The 18,613-nt window shown below is 46.6% G+C and overlaps 1 protein-coding gene across 4 annotated transcripts in view; it reads right to left on the bottom strand.

Moving 5' to 3' along the window:
• Window positions 1-18,613, bottom strand: part of ECT2 (epithelial cell transforming 2) — a 201,735-nt gene that overhangs the window by 26,023 nt on the left and 157,099 nt on the right. For all 4 annotated transcript variants that reach the window (XM_069213046.1, XM_069213048.1, XM_069213047.1 and 1 more), the window contains 2 exons: window positions 15,644-15,779; window positions 5,221-5,375 (listed from right to left, as the gene is read on the bottom strand). In XM_069213046.1, the coding sequence (XP_069069147.1) occupies window positions 5,221-5,375; window positions 15,644-15,779 (291 nt within the window). The remainder of the gene's footprint in view (window positions 1-5,220; window positions 5,376-15,643; window positions 15,780-18,613) is intronic.

Below are 18,613 nucleotides of genomic sequence, written 5' to 3'. Positions count from 1 at the left end.
GAAAGGGCATAGCCACCTTTTTTAGGAATGACGCCCTAGTGCCAAGTACCACTTTGTCTGGATAGATGATGAGTTAGGAAGGCTTAAATTACAACACCTGCAGCTCCCACACCCTGCAGGCAGAGGCAATAGCCACAAGGAAATCTGTTTTCAAGGTCAGGAGCCGGAAAGGACAATTGTATAGCAGCTTAAAAGAAGCACACAGTAGGAAAGGTAGCACCAAATTCAAATTCCAGGGGTGCATGATGAATAGGGAGGACGGAAACGTATGTAAGACCCTCAAGGAACCAGGTAACAGAGTGGATTTGGTAATCTCAAATGAAGAGAGAGTAGATAGATAACCTTTGAGGGTGCCCACAGCATAACCCTGCGGGCCAAAGAAACCATGAACAGGAGGACCCCCAGAAAAGAGGGGGGGGGGGAGGGGGGAGAAGAGGGGAGCGGGGAGGAATCAGACTGGTTTGTGCACAATGCAACAAATGTATTCCAACAACAGGCGTACACAGTTTTGGTGGAGGGATGTCTGGCTGTCAAGATTACATTACAGACTTCAGACAGAAGGTCGAAAGCAGTTAACTGTCGCCGCTCAATATCCACGCAAGAAGGCGGAGACTGGACAGGTTTGGGTGGAGAACCCTCCACCCTCCCCTTCTGCTGCAACAGGAAGATCCTCCCGAAGGGGCAGTCTGATAGGAGGATCAATGGCCATGCTCAACAGAACCGGATACCAGACTCTCCGTGCCCAGTCCATAGCCACGAGGATTACTTGGGCCCAGGTGTTCTGGATCTTCTTGAGAACTCTGGGCAGAAGTGGTATGGACGGAAAGGCGCACAGGAGGCCTGAGCTCCACTCAAGATGAAAAGCATCACCGAGCGAGTGCTGCCTTGGAATCTCCTATGCCCAAAACTGCTGACTGCATTCTCTGAGGAGGCAAACAGATCTAACCAAGGCTCTCTATTGCTGAAAGAGACCTTGCACCACCTCTGGATAGAGACGCCATTCATGATCAACCAGGCTTTGTTGGCAGAATTAGCCGGCTCTGGTGTTCAGAGTGCCCGCCAGGTCTTGAACCACCAGGGAAATGCCCTGACGTTCCAGCCATGTCCAAAGATACATAGCCTCCTGACAAAGGGTCCACAACCCCCACCCTCCCTGCTTCTTGCAGTACCAGAGTGATGCTGTCTGTATACACCTGAACTACTTTCCATTTAAGAGAGGGGAAAAAATGCTTTCAATGCCAGTCTGATACGTGGCTACCCCATACCAGGGGTGATGCATTTGTCACCATTGTCAGATCAGCTTGGGAAAGCGAAAGGGACTCTAATTGGGCAAGGTAGAGTCATCTGACTCTGACCCAATCGTGATTCGTTAGCCACCACTGCAGATCTTGCGCAGTTGTCTATGAGATCTGGACCACTGGAACTTTAGATCCCACTGCAGAGCCCGCATATGCCATCTGACGTGTGACCAACTGGACCCAAGAGGCCATGAGGCCCAGCTGCCTCAGTCATTCTCACCGAAATCCAAGATGGAGGCCGAAACATTGACATCATAGCCTGAATATCCCGAACTCGCCGTTCAGGAGGATAAGCCCGAAACTGCACTGTGCACAGAACATCTACAATGAAAGGAAGATTCTGGGAGTGCGTAAGTAGTGACTTCGGCACGTTGCTAGTAAACCTCAGGGAATGCAGAAGTTACACCGTATGTCTGGATGTGGGAGACAGGGTGTTGGAGTCTGGTTCGCCCCAGGCTGCGGTAAAAGTAGGGAAATACTGAAATTCCTGAACTGCACAGATGAGCTGCAACCACCGCCATCACCTAAGTGAACACCAGAGAGGCGCTGGTAAAGCCGAAGGGAGCATAGCTAACTGAAAGTGCTTGTGGCCTACTGTGAACCGCAAGCAACGTCTGGGGTCAGGCACGACAGGGATGTGAAAATAAGTCTTGCAAGTCCAACACTACCATCCAGTCTCATGGGTTAAGGGAAGATCAGGCCTAAGACAGAATGAGCTTTTTTAACTTCCTTTTGAGGAAGACATTGAGACCAAAGGTCTAGAAAAAAGGTGCAGACCCTTGTCCTTTTTGGGCACCAGAAAGATGAGGAAACAACAACCAAAACCTACTTCTGGCATAGGGACGCGCTATCTGGCTCCCTTGGCCAAGAGTTTTAACCTCCTTGGAGAAGTGCCAGGTAATCCTCCATCATCCGATCGCAGGATGGTGGCATGGATGAAGAGGTAGACCTGAAGGAGAGGGAATAGCCTCTTTGGATTACTTGCAAAACCCTCCTGTCTGACGTGATGGGCTGGCAAGTAGAGCAGGTGATGGCGAATCCTGCCTACAACTGGTCACTGGTGGGGAAGCACCAGGTTAGGAAGGTTTGCAGGTAGTGGGTGTGTGCTGGCTGGACCATGGATCTCCTGTCCTCTATAAGGGCTTCATTAGAGGTAAAAGGGGTTCAGAGGATGAAGCTGCGGCACCTCTGACAGGAGGTTAGTCCTGACTGCCACCAAAGGGAGCTCAAGGTCCTTATCTGATCTTCGCACCACCACTGAATAGGATGCTCCCTCCTCTGTAGCCATGGTAGAGAGAGCATGCCAGAGTCAGGTGAAGTGTCTAGACCTTTGGCCTCACCCAAGTCCATCTGCCAGGCCTTAGGGTCTAGTAGCTGGGATTCTAAGTAGTCCAGCAACCCCTTCAATCCCTCACTGTACCCCTCTCCATAAGAGGGAGGGTCAGGAGGTTCCCTGCTGAAGTCTCAGTCAGCGTTGTGTCAGAGTTGGCAATAAGAATGGGGGTAGACATGGGGGCATGGGTGGCAGCAGGAGCTTTGATATTAGAGTTGGAGAAGGTGGAGGTGGTATGACAGATGCCAGTTCAGATCTTGGAAAGGATCCAAGGGTGCCCCCTGGAACTGAGGTTCCCAAAGGGGCCCCTGTCTACTACGCAGGGCCAGAAAGGTCTCCAGCAGAGTTAGACGGCCCAAATTCCTTCCAGAGGGCAGGGTCCCTCTGGCTCCCGGAAACTCTGGGATCCGACCCAGCCGCAGGCTCTGAGGATGGAGGCCTATAACAACGAGGCATTCTGTCCCTCGTCTTGGCTGACGAACGGAATTAAGTCGACGAACGCTTGCTGCTCTTCAAACTCTTCTTGGGGCCTCTTACCTGATCGTCCAGAGGACTTGGAATGGGACGTAGATGAATGGGGCTCCGTGACCGTTCTCAGGCCCTTCCTCTCGACCCAGATCGGGAACGGCATGGAGCCAAACGCCAGGCTGCCAGAAGCTTTAGGGACCACTCCTCCAAAGCCTTGGAATTCATGGCCAGACACTCTGAGAAGGACTTTGGTTTGTGGGTTTTACTCCAGACACCACAAGCACACGAGGTGTGGATCTGAGACAGGCATCACCGGATGACAGGATAAGCAGGGCTTGAACAGAGTCTTACGCGAAGACATCCCTCGACGCACGAGGAGGGTCACTCAAATAAGCTTCAACAAAAGTCAAAAAATAAAGTTAAGTCAAAAAAAAAAAAAAAAAAACTGAGGGGTAACTCCTCCTCCGAACATGGCTGGATGGCGGGGAAAGAAAAGAACTGACATTGGTGTGCCGGGCTAGCAACTATACAGGACCTATGATGCCATGTCCAGCACACATGATGCCTGACGGATGCAGAGCCGACCGAGCCCACCTGACAGCACACAGGCAGAGTGCTCAAGAAAAATCTCCTGATTCATAGACACCCAAGGGAAATTAAAAAGTTAAGGCATCCGCAACTAGAAGTATCTATCAGATACCGTTCTTTTTTAAACACTACATTTCAAATTGCTTTACATAAACACTGAAATAACGCTCATTTCCTTCATATCCACGTATTGCTGGCCAACTTCAAAGAATACTGAATCGCAGAGCATGTATGACAGATGAGCCCTGAACAAAAGCAGAGCGGGAAATCAAAGTGAAAGTGCACCCAGTTGTCTAGACTTGCTGCATAAAAAAGGCTCTTTCCAACCAAGTTGCGAAAAGCAAAATTATACAGATGAAGAAGCAAAATAAATGGGATCTTTACTGGATATGCTGAAAGGGAGGACTCTGAACTCCCAATCAGTGAACGAAAAGTAATCTTGCCAAAATTACACTTCACCTTAGGTCACATGACTGCAAACCAACTTGGCATCTGCAGCATTCTCCAGACAATCTCTGGAGAATACTATGACTTGATAGTGGACATCCACTAAATACATCCTGTTCACTGATGCTTCATACTTATCACTACGTGTGTTTCATCTGCCATGCTAGAGCTAGAATCAAAAACAACTGAGCATATTCAACAGAAAAATGTCATTGATATGTGCTAAAAGGAGAATTATTAAAAACCCTTCAGTAAAAATCTATAACCCAGGTACATGCCAGCAGCAGATTTCATAATCAGCACATGTAGCAAAAGAAACTTGATATTACATGATTAAAGGACAAAAACGAATCACAAGCACATGCTCAGATAATTACGCAAGTCCTATAGACATGTAGGCCCTAGCATTTCCTGAAAATTTGTGTCTTGTGGGCTTACTCTTCCAAAAGACATCTTTTTGTTATCAGTGTATATTGACACATTCTGCTGTTGACTCCAGAATGAATCAGGTGCTATCAAAGCAGTCAAAAGGCAACTCTTACAACTTGCACAAAAATGAAATGCCATGAGGCTTGTGCAGTTTAAATACTCTTCTAGGCTGATGCAAAATGTTTTTGACTTTCCACATACACTGCCTTAAGACACCTTCCACCATTGTTTTTTTGGTGAAAGGCTTACTTAGACTCCATTCTCTATACCTTTTTTGTTCCTGAAGCTTTGGATCAGCCAAAACAAAATACAGAGTTCTGATTTCTGGCACTTTCTAGCCAGAAAATGTTGACTCTGCCTATCAATCGTTATGCAATTTGCAAAAATTAAACAGAATTAAGACTTATTGTAACAGCTTTGTGAAACAGTGACCGATTTATTATCAAACATGATTTTCTATGTAAACTACAAAAAGGTATTAGTGAACTTATATCAATAAATGCAACACTAAATGTAAGGATCCAACTATTTCACAAGGCGCCTTTCAGATTAGAAAAGGTACATTTTCAACTCCCAAAAATCATTGGAATTTAGAGAAAACTTTGATCTACATACTTATTGTATCTGCAAAATATAGACAATACTTTGACAACTTACAGAATCTGCTTTACAAATTGTGTTTGCAACATGTCGGCACAGCATCTTCAACCAATCCACTTTTGGTGGTTCCTCAGATGTCAGCTGGAAGCTGAATAACTGGTTTGTCTGCTCTGTTGGTGGCCTGACTACTAAAGCAAAAGCATTGCGACAATCTGCAATTGATAACAGAAAATGTAATGTTTATAAAACGTGTTTGTGTCCTGTGGCAAGAAATACACTAGACCCAAACATCCCAACATGCATGATCATAAATTACTGAGTAAGATACTGACTTTACATTGATGATACAATTAGATAATTCACCTTGCAGGGGATGGGTTGAGCATCGAGGCTTATGCATCAGAATAACCACCTCACAATATATAGCAAAAATAACACTGAAAACTGGTTGAAAGTATTAATTTGCAAAGAGAACACACAATTTTGAAAACAGTACATCTTTTGGGACCAAAGTTAAATTATTTATGAGCAGAATATTTTTGTACTTTATTTGTGTAGCTTTGGAATATAGTTTACCAAAATCATATTCTCCAATTGTACGAAACTGGACTTCTTTGCAGATGTCCCCCCCCCCCACATTTTACCTCCATTTGAACTAATAAATGCTGGTTTTCAACTGAGTGTACTGAAGCCTGCTAAACAGGGTCTACTGCCAATGTTCATTCCCCTAAAAGCCACCTACTCAATTGTTAAACTGGCAAGACTTTAGAACCCCTTTAAGTCCCTGATAAATGGTACCCCTGGTACCTAGGGCACGGGTACTACAAGAGGGCCCCCCCAGGGCTGCAATATTTATTGTGCTACGCTAAGGCACCCCCACAGAAATCACACACACAGCCGTTGCAGAGTGCATGTCAAGGTGCAAGCCATGAGCGAAAACGTGACATGGCACAAAGCCACTGCATGTATTATATGCAAGTCAGCCCTACAGCAGGCCTTAGGAGCCCTATGGCAAGGTGCATTATAATACATCTGAGGGTATGTCTGCAAGAGCAGATATGCCCCTGTGATGTCTAGGTCTATTGCTAGATATTGCAAGTGAACAGGAAAGCCATCTTATAGTATGGACTGGGCACTGGTCATTAAGAGTTAGCCAACTACATAATGGCTTCAGTAACCAAGGGGAGAGGGGATTGGCAGCGTAAACAGTCACCTTTGACATCTGGGTGGGTATGCAGGTGTGGAGTAATAATGTGTGTATCAGTGACAATCGCATGTCTCAGGGTGGATGCAAATAGTTTTTAGCCTCCACCTTCAGAACTAGGGGGTCCCAGCATTCCACTCCCGTGTTAAGGATGTCCCGGGCATGGAGCCATCAGAGATAAGCTTCTGCTTTAGACCAAATCAATACGTTTTCTAACCATTGCGATATGGATGGGGGAAGTCGGAGATTTCCATGACATGGCTATCCTGCGTTTGAAGAGTACAAATGCTAAGTCAATAAACCTGTGAAGGTATTCATCTCCTTTCTTTTCTGTGCGAATGCTTAACAGGCAGGAGGTCAGTGCCATAGGTAGAGGAAGAGCAGCCATTTCCGATATCAACTCTGTAATTTTGTGTCAGGTAGCGTGTAAGACTGGACAGTCCCACACCATAATGTAAAAAACAGCTTGGGGGGGGGGAGGGGGGCTCACAACGTGGGCAAACCAGCTCATGTGTAGGGTACATGCGATGGAGGCGTTGAGGATCTAGATGTGTGATGTATATAATCAAATTTGGTGAACCTGAACCTGGCTTTAAGGGCTCTCTCACTTAGAGTGTAGAGCTATGTCCCCCTCCAATATAGTCAGTGGGTTTGGCAGTGCCGTGTTCCATTTTTCGTGCGCTGTTTGCAAGAGGTTAGTGGCTGATGCACGCAGTACTGTATACAGGTTGGTGATAGCTCGTTTAGTGGTCCTGGCTTATAGAATGTAGTGTAATGCAGGAGATGCGGGTGGTTCAGTTGACACCGTACCAGAGAAGCTGCGCATGCTTTGTAGTATAGTAGGATAAGTGGTCAATTGTGCTGGTGCAATGTCAGTTTGTGATCATTTCTGGGAAGGATCGGAGTGTGCCCCCCGAAAAGGAATATCCCAAGCGTGTGGCCCTTTTTTTCTCTCCAGGGGGTGCGGGCCTGAGCTTGTGTGTTCTGTTTTATCCTGGGAATGTCCCATATTGATATCTCCAGTGAGTAAGGGATGTAAGGTCCTTTGAGGTGTAAGTAACGGTGCCAACATGTGTGGGCTACTTTCAGGAGTGGGGTCACAGCAATACCAAGCCTAGTGTATCAGTTAACCAAGTGTAAAGAACAACGTTCCCCAGGTGAGCTTGTATGTCTTGTGTTTTCGGGTGTAGCAGTGAAATCAGCCATGAGGTCGGCCATTGCAATTGTGCCACTGCACAATACGTCTCGAAATGTGTGGCACCCAAACCGCCCTCTTGTAGGGGACTTTGGAGAAGGGTACTCTGCTGGTTTTGTCCCCCCAGATCAAATCCAAGAGCAGGCTATCCAGTGTTTTAAAGAAGGTGCGTGGTATCGTTATGGGTAAGACTGAGAAAAAAAATACAGCAGCAGAGGCAGGATTAACATCTTGGATACTGCCGCCCTACCGATCAGTGATAATGGTAGTGATTGCCAAAAAGTAAGAGATGAGCGTATATTCGCTATCGCTCTACTTAGGTTGCCATCAAAAAGGTCCATTGATGTATGATAAATATTAACAAAGATACTTGAAAGTATCGTACTGCCATTGCAGGAGGGAATTGTTCCCGCTAGGTCTCTTGGTGGGGGGGGGTGGGGCACAATGCCAGCAGGAACACATAATTTAGGCCAATTGACTTGGAGTCCCAGGATCCTCCCAAAGCGTGTCAGCAGTTCTAGCTCAGATAGTGTAGTTTGTACATCTCTAATGTAAATAAGAACATCGTCCGCATATAGGGATACCATGTGGAACCGCTGGTAATCCCATATCCCCCAGGCTTGAGCCTGGTTACGCAGGTAGCATGCCAATGGTTCCATGGCTAAGGCAAAGAGGAGCGGCAACAGTGGGCAGCCCGGTTGTGTTCCTCGTATAATGAAACCGCTCGATATCACCCGACCCATCTTCACCCTAGCCAATGGCTCCACATACAGCGTTTTTGACACATCGTAAAAGATAGGGTCCGAATCCCATTCTTTCTAAACATACAAAGAGAAAATCCCATCCCAGAGTATATAAGGCCTTTTCTATGTCTAGGGAGACTGCACTTGGTGTGTGTCACCGGGTGGTGTATTGAGGATAAAGTGCAAAAGGCGCCCGATATTAAGAAATGTGGTACGGCCCGGTATAAAGCCGGACTGGTCATGGTGTACTAATATGTGCATTACAGGGAGTATTCAGTTAGCTAGTACCTTTCCCAGTATTTTACAGTCTAAGTTTGAGTAAGGACAAAGGGCGATAGGACCATACACCCGTTGTGTCACACCCAGCTTAGGTAACCTCACAGTTAGGGCTTCGTGCAAGGAGTGTTGTAGGGAGCCCCATTCAAACGCTTTGTGATAAACCTCCAATAATCAAGGTGTAAGGATGGTGGGGTACGCAGCATAATATTCAATGTGTAAGCCATCTGCAACCAGCGTTTTGTGGCGTGCTATTTGAGTGATAGCTGTTTTGATCCCTTCTAATTGTATGGGTTCCTTTATAGTGGTGCATTGTTGGGCTGTGAGCCTAGGACACGCCCCATAGAAAGTCCTGTGCACAGCCCGCGTCCAGGTCAACCGGTTTCTCAAATAAAATATCAGTAGTAATTACGAAAAGTGTCAATGATCGTTAATTGTGAAGTGGCTACTGAACCATCCTGTGAAATTGCACCATTGTTTAACCGACATGTAGGACCGCCCGTTTACGTTGCACCTCCAATGTGTAATCTGGATATGCAGAAATTAGTGTACCTCCAAAGTGCCAAGACCCCTTGGTACGGAACGGTTGAAAGATCAAGTCACGATCGCAGAAATTCAATAGACGGATTATGAGAGGGTGTGGTGGAGCTCCCACCTGGGGGGGGGGGGGGGGGGGGGGGGGGGGGGGATAGGCCAGTGGACAGATGACTTGGTATGCGGTGAGCCCGCTCTATGGAGAGCGGAGGGAGTGTGTCATCTTTGAGCACCATCTATAGTAGACATTTTTCCAAGAACAGTTTGGCACTGGGAAGTTCTGAGCACTCAGGGAAACCGATAAAACTGATGTTGCGCCATGAGCAGCCCTCCGCATCTTCGGCCCTACGGTGAAGGGCATTTAGTTCTTCCTGCAACGACGTTATTTGTATTTGCATTGATTGGAAAGTCGGCAATACAGTTTGTGTGATTGCTTCTGTTTGGGTGACCCTTTCTTCAAGTTTACGATGGTCCGCTCTCAACAAGTTCACCTCCAGAGAGACAGTCGATCTTAGATTTCAAAGAGGTCTTAGTGTCTAGTATCGCATGTAGAATTTTTTCAAATTTCTCAGAGAGTCTATGAAGCGTGGATTCGAAGTGACAAAGCTGATCATTTTCACTGCCTATGCGGCCTCTATCGCCTCGGGTGGACCAGGACTCGCCGTGTCCCACCCCACACCCTCGTCATTCTGGGGGTTCTGCGAGCGTAGACCGAGCTTGCAGGTCCGTATGCTGTTGATAGGATCCCCGCAGTGCTGAAAATCAGGATAATGTACGGGCCCCGTATGGAGCTCGTTAAGCAGCGTCCGATGCGGTCACCATCATGGACACACGCCCCCCCCAGTCTTCGATTTAATCTGATATGCACCCAGAGTGTGCCCCATGAAACCTACTCGCCCTCTAGTGTACTTGCTGACTGGTATTGACCAGCCTGCCACCATACACATGTTTCTGACTCTCTGGAGGTAATAGCCGGTAAGCCAGAAACCATGCCTGCTCTGGAGGAAGGTGTTATTACCTCCTCTGGCAGGATCGCTAGTAAATCTGCATACCAAGTCCAGGGGCTTCCAAGTTCCTGCTGCCTTTGATATGTGGATCCCAACTTGCCCCAGACCTGGGAGAGGCAACTCCGTGTCCTGGGGCCCATTTGGCACCAGGATAGGTGGGAAATGGGTTATGCAGGTAGGGGAGTTGCACTAGCAGGCTAGAGACACCCCTAGGGTGGGTAGCCTGGTGTGCTCCACGAAGGAAGAGTTCAACCATCTTGTTTTTGGTGGAACTAGGAATTCTGGAACAGGGTTATACCCACTCCCCAAAGACAGTTGGCATACGGGGAGTGTAGTCGCCCTAAAGGTAAGCAGCCCATTGGCTACTGTAGGAAAGCACCCTTTAGGCATGGTTCGTACCCATGTTTTGCCTGGCATCTGATTTAATTTTGACTGAAAGTGCACTGGGTTCCAGCTAATCAGGTCCCCAGTGCCAGATCTTTCCCCAAAACAGCACAGTTGTTTCCCCAATTGACCAAACATTTAGCACCCTCTGTAAGTCCCTAGAAAAAGGTACCCCTAGTACCTGGGGTACTAAAGAGGGTCCCTAAGGGCTGCAGCAAAAATTGTGCCAACATAAAGGACCCCTTACCAAGCACATGACAGGGTGCCACTACAGGATGTGTCTTGGTGCAAAAAAAAATTTGAACACAACATAGCACACAGCCTGTGTGCCCTGTCCTTTAACACTGCATGCAATATATGTAAATTACCTCTCTAGTAGGCCTTGCAGCCCTAAGGCAGGGTGCATTATACTACATGGGAGGGCATATCTGCACAAGCAAATATGCTCATTATGTCTGTCGATTCTCTGACATAGTAAGTGACCGGGAAAGCCATTTTAAATACCTGTGCTGGACACTGGTCACTACGAGTTCCATAGCTAAATAATGATGGGGATGTTTGGTATCCAAAATCTCGTATTGGTGAACCCACACAGATTCCAGTGTTGAATTCACAAATGCATGCACCAGAGGGCACCTTCAAGGTCCCCCCTCCCAATCCCTTGAAAACCTACCAACTACTAGTGTATTAAGTGACTGGCCCTGACCAGTTCAGCCACCTTAGCCATGTTTGACACCCTAAGCAACCAACTTTAAAGAAAGTACTCTGCAACTCCTGGAATCAGGAAGACTCCACACCTGAAGTCATCACTGCACCTGCCGTCCAAAACCGGAGGTGAAGTGGGTCACTGGTGTCCATAAGGTTCCCCTGCTGCCCAGGGTCTGAGTCCATAGTGCCTCTGTACGCAGGCCCCCTCTCCCGTGGATTCTGTGGTGAGAGAAGCCAGTCACCTCAATCAACCACTGTAGCCATTGCCGCCAGCCCAAGTTGAAGTTGACCTTTGGTGTCAACGATGTCCCCCAGCTCTCCTGAGCTCGAATCTACTGTGGCTTCACCCCTCCAAGACTCAGACGACACCTGCAGCCTCAGACCCCAGATCCCAGACTCTTCTCCCCCCTCCCTCCTCTCTTCTCCCCCTCCCCCCCTCTTCTCCCCCCCTCTCCTCCCCCACTGCAAGTACTCCTGGACAGGGAAACTGGATACCAAAGGACAAACCTGCATCAGTCGCCTCTGGTGAAGGAAAAAAAAAAAAAAAAATAAAATAAAATAATGTGATGGACGGAATGCTGAACATTGTCAAACACTCACCCCCAGTCACAGATCTGGGTTTAATCCATCGTTCTTTTGCTACCCATGCCACCCCAGTTTGGACCTAGCCATATGCAAATCGGTCTTGACCCTGTTCCTCATGGGAACAGTCCAGCCCGAACTGCCAAGCCAGGTCCTCACTGGACCGGAAACAAGCATCCTGGGACCGGTTTCGGGGTTTCACCCCTCATCAGCCAGGCTAGCTTGAATCCAGTGGCATGGGAAGCACGGGACCCACGTCTGGGCATACCCTTCCCACTTAGGGCGACAAAGCAAAAACAACAAGTGATGGACGGAATGCTGAACATTGTCAAACACTCACCAAGGACCAAAGGTGCACCCACATCTGAGCATCCCACGTTTTTGACTTACCTGTTGGTTGTCCCTGACTGCCCCCCCACCCACCCCTCCAGCTGTAGCCTGCAGCCTAAATCCACACAGACCAATCCCCAATGAAATACACTGGGCAACCATTGCCATACTACACCTCTGCATCAGTGCTGCCTGGAGTGATCGGCTAGTGTGGTCCTAACTCTTGCCCAGTACGCGCCTCAAGTCCACAAGACTGGTCACGTGAGTCGTTCTAAAGTGCTTTGTTGGCTGAATGTGTTTTCCTTCCATACGTTAACATTGAATAACTCTGAAGCAGTGTGTCGGTTTTTTAAAGTGAAATGTATCTTTGAAAACTTAGCTTATAATGACATTCGCGCGTTAAAAATTTATATAAAGTGTTATTTTTCTAAATTGTCTCACATTTATTCTTTGCGTTCGTCTCATTTACTGCTTCTGTGAGTACAACAAATGCTTAGCACTACCCTCTGAGAAAAACTTAACTGCTCCTCCACACTACCACAAAATGGAGCATTAGTACTATCTACTTTTGCCTCTGCAAAATAAGGGCTCTCTCTGCACAGTGTACTTTTTAGTGCATCATATCAAGAGCCAGCTTCCTATAGCACCTACTCTGAACTCCCCTAAATTGAGTATTTAGGTGGCCCTCTGACACCAGAGGAACAGATTTACCTGACTGAAGGAGGACAAAGAAAAGCCGAACAGTGCAGGAACAGCAGACCAGCCTGGATTTTCGGTACCAAACCCTGCCTACCTATTACTGTCCTGACAACTGCCTGGACACGACTCGTCGTGCAGCTGTGCATCTCTCAAAAGCCTCAGGGGGCTGCCAGCACTCTGCAACCAAGCCAGTATATCCACTGAATTGGAAGAGCCACTTCCCTGCACCCCCAGGCAACAACCCAGACATCCAGTCCACCGACCTGCTGACCAGCAGGACGCCCGACACAGCAGTCTCCCAGGAAGAGGTCATCTAGCTGCAGGAAGACAGACCAATCCACCTATGAAGTTTGGAGATACTAGGTCACCCAAGGAGTCGCCTTAACTAATACCCGGGGCACTGGAGAAGTTGCAAGCACCAAGGCTTGTTTCGGATTGGCCCAAATACCACCACTGCAAAAAGATTACCTGCACCCGAGGGTCAACGGAACGGATGAGGCTGCACACACGAGTGGCCCTACTTTATGCTTTTTTGCAACACTCTGCAGGTCTACCCAAGCATCGTGAGTACCTTTGACACAGAAGCAGGTGACCTAAACCCTCCACACTAGAGCGCCCTGGCCCAGGTTCAAGATAGACACTGCTCCCTTGGAGAGCACCTGGACTGGTCCCCCAAGTCCTCCTCTGCAGCCTGTTTTCAAATGGCCCCACCTCTACGTCAACCGTGCTGTGTGCAAGGCACCCAATGTCAGCACCTGGACGCCCTTGGGGCGGGTAAAACTGAAGGGCTGGTGTTTTTTGGGACCTTGCCCCCACAGCATCCTACAATATAAAAAGGGACCCACGAAAACAGACTGCAAAGACCCTTATGCAGTAAATGTACGTTGCCCAAAGAAAGTCTTTACTGCGTAAAAGTGCATCTGAGTAAACTTGTCACTAACTTCAAAAGTTAGACAGCAACAGTACTTACCTTCCTTGAAGTCTTTTATAGTGCTGAAACATGATATTTTTTGCTAAACGTTGGTCTCTAGTATCTTCTTGTGTTACATTTATTGACTGTGTGATCAACAAATGCTTATCACTGCTGTCTTAAGCCTAAACTACTTGCCCACACTACCACAAAAGAGAGCATTTGGGATTATTTTAACCCCTCTAAACCAATAAGGGTTGCATGGACTATCTGCATAATGTCTTCTTACATTCTATACACTACATAGATAGGCAGCTTCCTACACCAATGTACCAGTATAGTTGGGGGAAAGGGGGGAAGGGGGGGGGGCGGACGTTGAGAAGAGAAGCTTATAACGGCCTCCAAAAATCAGTCCAATGGGCTGAAACACCATCTTGCATCCTTTCGTCTCCATAGATGGTTTTTACAAGCAGATTTGATCAGTTTGGGTGATGTAACAAGTACTAATTTGCTCAGAAATTATCTACCACTCGTGTGAAATTGATTACTATTTTCAAACTTGTACTAATAAAAGTCTGAATATACTCCTGGTTTATACAAAAACCTCTGGGAGTATAAAAGGGGAAACAGTTAGCCCCCCTTTATATATTATGTATATAGAAGTTTAACATTTGACTCAAACAGGATGCAGGTAATTGAGAAAATATTTTAACTGTCTGAAACATCAAAAGCGTATCACAATGGTTGGTCTACACCAATTCGATGTGGCATTCAGAACATATTAACATTGTATTCAAAATAAGGACTGTGCCGTCACTGTTGTGGAAACATCTTGCAGAAAACGTTACAAGAAACAAGTTACTTTCCTGCAACTGTGGTTCTCCAGTGATGGTGTCGTGAACAGATTCACTCTCGAGTGTTTCTCTGAAGTGGGAACTGCTCTCTAACTCCAGCACGGCAGTACAAGGCACTGACAGGTTAAAAACTCTTGGATGGTGCCCAATCAACGAGTGCTCGGTCTCACCCCCTAAAAGAGGTCACTACATCTCAGATGTATACCACAGACTGTCTATATGTTCCAGAGCAAACCACTATCTTGAAACTTTTCCTTAGGCTGTAGGTGTAGATTTCTAACACAAGGTTCCGCTACAGAATATAATTCTCGATTAGAGAACCTATGTTGGCAGACCAGTCAGTGAAGTAGCAAATGATCCATCGACGAGACTGTCGACAACACCAACAACTAATTTGCAGCCACAGTACGCTTGTCCCACCAAAATTCCTCCCCAGCCGCCAAATATCAAGGCACTGAGGAACAAAAAATGTTCTCCTCGAGTACAACTGCTAAATTTTCATCCCCACTGTTCTCCACAGCACTGGGATGATAGTGAGTTCTGCACCCACCACTTAGACACTTATTAGTCAGTGTGTGCAAATTATGAGCAACTCCCGGTGAAGAGGGTGCCAGTTGACCTTACAGAAGACTTACACCACATAGTGGCGGACTACTAAATGAGGTTCCCATCCACAACCAACCTACTCAGCAACTGCTGACTTCCCAATTGATGAAAAAGCAAATTCTAGCATTGAATAAAAATCACAAAAAAGGAAAACAGCAAACTTAAATGCAGCTTTTATTAAAATAACCTTGAAAACGTTTCCTTAATTGTCAACAATTTCAGCAACTTTAGAGTATACACTTTGTACAATGTGTTATTGTTTTATTAAACAATTTTGCCTAATATTCTACTTAACAAAGTGAACTGTCATTCAGTGAACATATTACACCACCATCTTAGAAAGTGCTTAAAATCCAGAGTTACCACCATTAAAGAAGTTGTGCTGTGTGCAGATTACCAGAAAACAGTCCCATTTTCTATTGATCACAAGAACTCTAAACATCCTTACCTTCAGTCTCCCGAATATCCAGAACTTTCTTGATCTGAGACAGAGGCATTAAACTAATGTGTTTGAGGGATGCTGGGGGTCTTGTTTGTCCATGAGGACTTTTGAAAGATGTGACTTTGTGCCTCTTCCTTGCAATCTGTGAAAATAAAAAGTAGGATACCTCTGTTTGTACAATGCAACTGAGAAATGCCATCTATGACATTTAAAAACATTGACTTAAAGGGGATGCTAAAGAGGAGGCTGTGCCACTTTCTTTTTGCCTTCAACGCTCAGTATAATCTATTGAAATTCAAGAACAGTAGTTTGTCCTGAGAGCAATTTCAAGTGACCACCACCAAAGCTTTTAATGAACTAATAAAAGACACTGGTGTTACCAAGCACTAAAACCTATTTGAAATAATGGTGGTTTAAGACACAGGTTTGTCATTAGCGGCACAGTTAGTTCATGCATGTTTAGCTCATTTACTATTTTGAAGACCACCTCTAATTTATCAGCTGGAATATTTCAGTTAAATCTCACTAAGATTGCCAAGGGTCTCTATGCTTTTGCCACCAAACTAATTGGATTGCTCCACTTTCCTTAGCCATTCCATACTTTCTGAACAGGTATATGCCCACATACCAATATTCATATCCTGGCCCATCATGTCAGGATGCCACAATAGCAAAAATCCCCAGGTCGACTTTTGGCATCAAGTCATGTAAGTTGGGAAGTAAACACTAATGTATTAACATGAATCTGCTGCCAAGACAAGGTTTCCTTTAAATGGTTTTCTATTCTGTAATCTCATCTTTTTCAAGATTATGTTTTATTGCTATATTGCTTTGAGGCCAATACTGTTCAATCATGGCCATCCCTGTACAGGTGCCATTACCCATTGACTTTTTTGCAAACTGCATTTTAAATAGTATACGAAAAGCAATGTGTGAGTTATAAGTCTCAGCCTTCCAAAATAATCCACATTTGCAGCTATGTGGACTAGATGCCAACAACAAAGTTTAGTGTTTACTAGACAGAAGTCAACGGCTCTATTTTAGTAACTGAGACATAAAAAAAGTATACATTTCAGCCTCAACATAAGTTACCTAACTTTAATTGTGATATTTTTGGTGGAAGCAAACCACCTAAAGGTTCCATACCTTAAGAATATTCTCCCAAGCATTGTACTAGCCTTGAAAGATTTATTCCCCAGCACCAGCTCGGCACTGCAGCCTGGTAGCGCCACACTGCTTCGCCCACAACTCTGCCTACCAAACAAGTCTACACCCACATAGAATTGCTGCCAACCTCCACGTTGACATCAGTTGCTGAGACTTTCCACGTGCCAATGAGGCATGAAAAAATCACAATGAATTTTATAAACACTCTAGCATACCTGACTATCCGATAAACTGCACTGACTCATCAGAGCAGAATGAAGGCCAGTGAGGAATGTACAGAAGTTGCATACTTCTGTTCAATATATTTTTCTGGACATTCCTCACCCTAGGAATGAGTCCCAAACAAATGAGCACTATGCCCCTACAGTGCCTAAGCAAAACCATAGACAGTGTAAGTGCAGGGTAGCCATAAAGAGTATATGGTCTGGGAGTTTGTCAAACACAAACTCCACAGTCCGGTAATGGCTACACTGAAATCTGGGAAGTCTGGTATCACACTTCTCAGCACAATAAATGCACACTGATGCCAGTGTGGGATTTATTGTAAAATACACCCAGAGGACATCTTAGAGAAGCCCCCTGAACACCAGTCCGACTCCTAGTGCTAGGCTGACCAGTTTCTGCCTGCCTGTCACAACCAGACAAGTTTCTGGCCACATGGTGAGAGTGCCTTTGTCACTCTGTGGCCAGGAACAAAGCCTGTACTGGGTGGAGGTGCTTCTCACCACCCCCTGCATGAACTGTAACTCCTGGCGGTGAGCCTCAAAGGCTCATGCCTTTTGTTACAGCACCCCAGGGCATCCCAGCTAGTGGAGATGCCCAGCCCTCCGGCCACTGCCCCCACTTTCAGCGGCAAGGCAGGAGAGAATAAAGAAAACAATAAGGAGGAGTCAGCCACCAGTCAGGACAGCTCCTCCTTCTTGAGATAGGAGGATTCCCCCAATAGGATTAGGGATGTGCGCCCCCATCCCCTCAGGGAGGAGGCACAAAGAGGGTGTAGCCACCCACCAGGACAGTAGCCATTGGCTACTGCCCCCCAGACCTAAACACACCCATAAATTTAGTATTTAGGGGCGACCCTGAACTCAGGAAATCAGATTCCTGCAACCTACAACAAGGACTGCTGATCTGAAAGCCCCGCAGAGAAGACACCAACTGACGTGGCACCAGCCCTACTGGCCTGTCTCCAGACTCAGACTCGTGGCAAGGGAGGTTGAGGATGAGACATGCTGAGGCGTTCTGGATGTGCAGGAGTTTTCTCTGGAGCTTGGCCGTGGTTCCCGGGTAGAGGGCGTTGCCGTAGCCCAGTCTGCTGGTGACGAGGGCGTGGGTGACCGTTCTTCTGGTTTCTACGGGAATCCATCTGAAGGTCTTGTGGAGCATACGAAGGGTGTTGAAGCATGAGGATGACATGGTGTTGACTTGCTGGTCATGGAGAGAGATCATTATCTAAGCACAGAGACCAGGGCCTGTGACAGCTGGTTTCTGTCACTTCCTGAACCCTGCAAGGAAGCCTAGTCCTCCATGTATTCTTCATAGAGCAAGATCTCTTGTTGGTGGATCGAGCTCCCTGCTTTTCTCCCCCCTGGTGGTTTTGAGGAACTCTGAAGTCTCACTGAAGCCGTGAAATGCTTAGTTTCTATAGGATTGTGGCCATTTCACCTTTGAGCAGTGTCTCTGGATTTTGAGAGCTCCGTCTTTGGCATCAAGTCTTCAACTTCAGTTTCTTTAGATCAGTCTGTTCCACAGAGCCTTCCTCAACCCTATCCTTCTCTCAATCAACTTTCAACATATAAGATTTCTCCAATG

Source organism: Pleurodeles waltl, chromosome 11 (assembly GCF_031143425.1).
Source record: "Pleurodeles waltl isolate 20211129_DDA chromosome 11, aPleWal1.hap1.20221129, whole genome shotgun sequence".
NCBI lineage: Eukaryota > Metazoa > Chordata > Amphibia > Caudata > Salamandridae > Pleurodeles > Pleurodeles waltl.
Note: the sequence above shows the minus strand (reverse complement) of the source record. Positions and strands in the feature narration are given on the sequence as shown.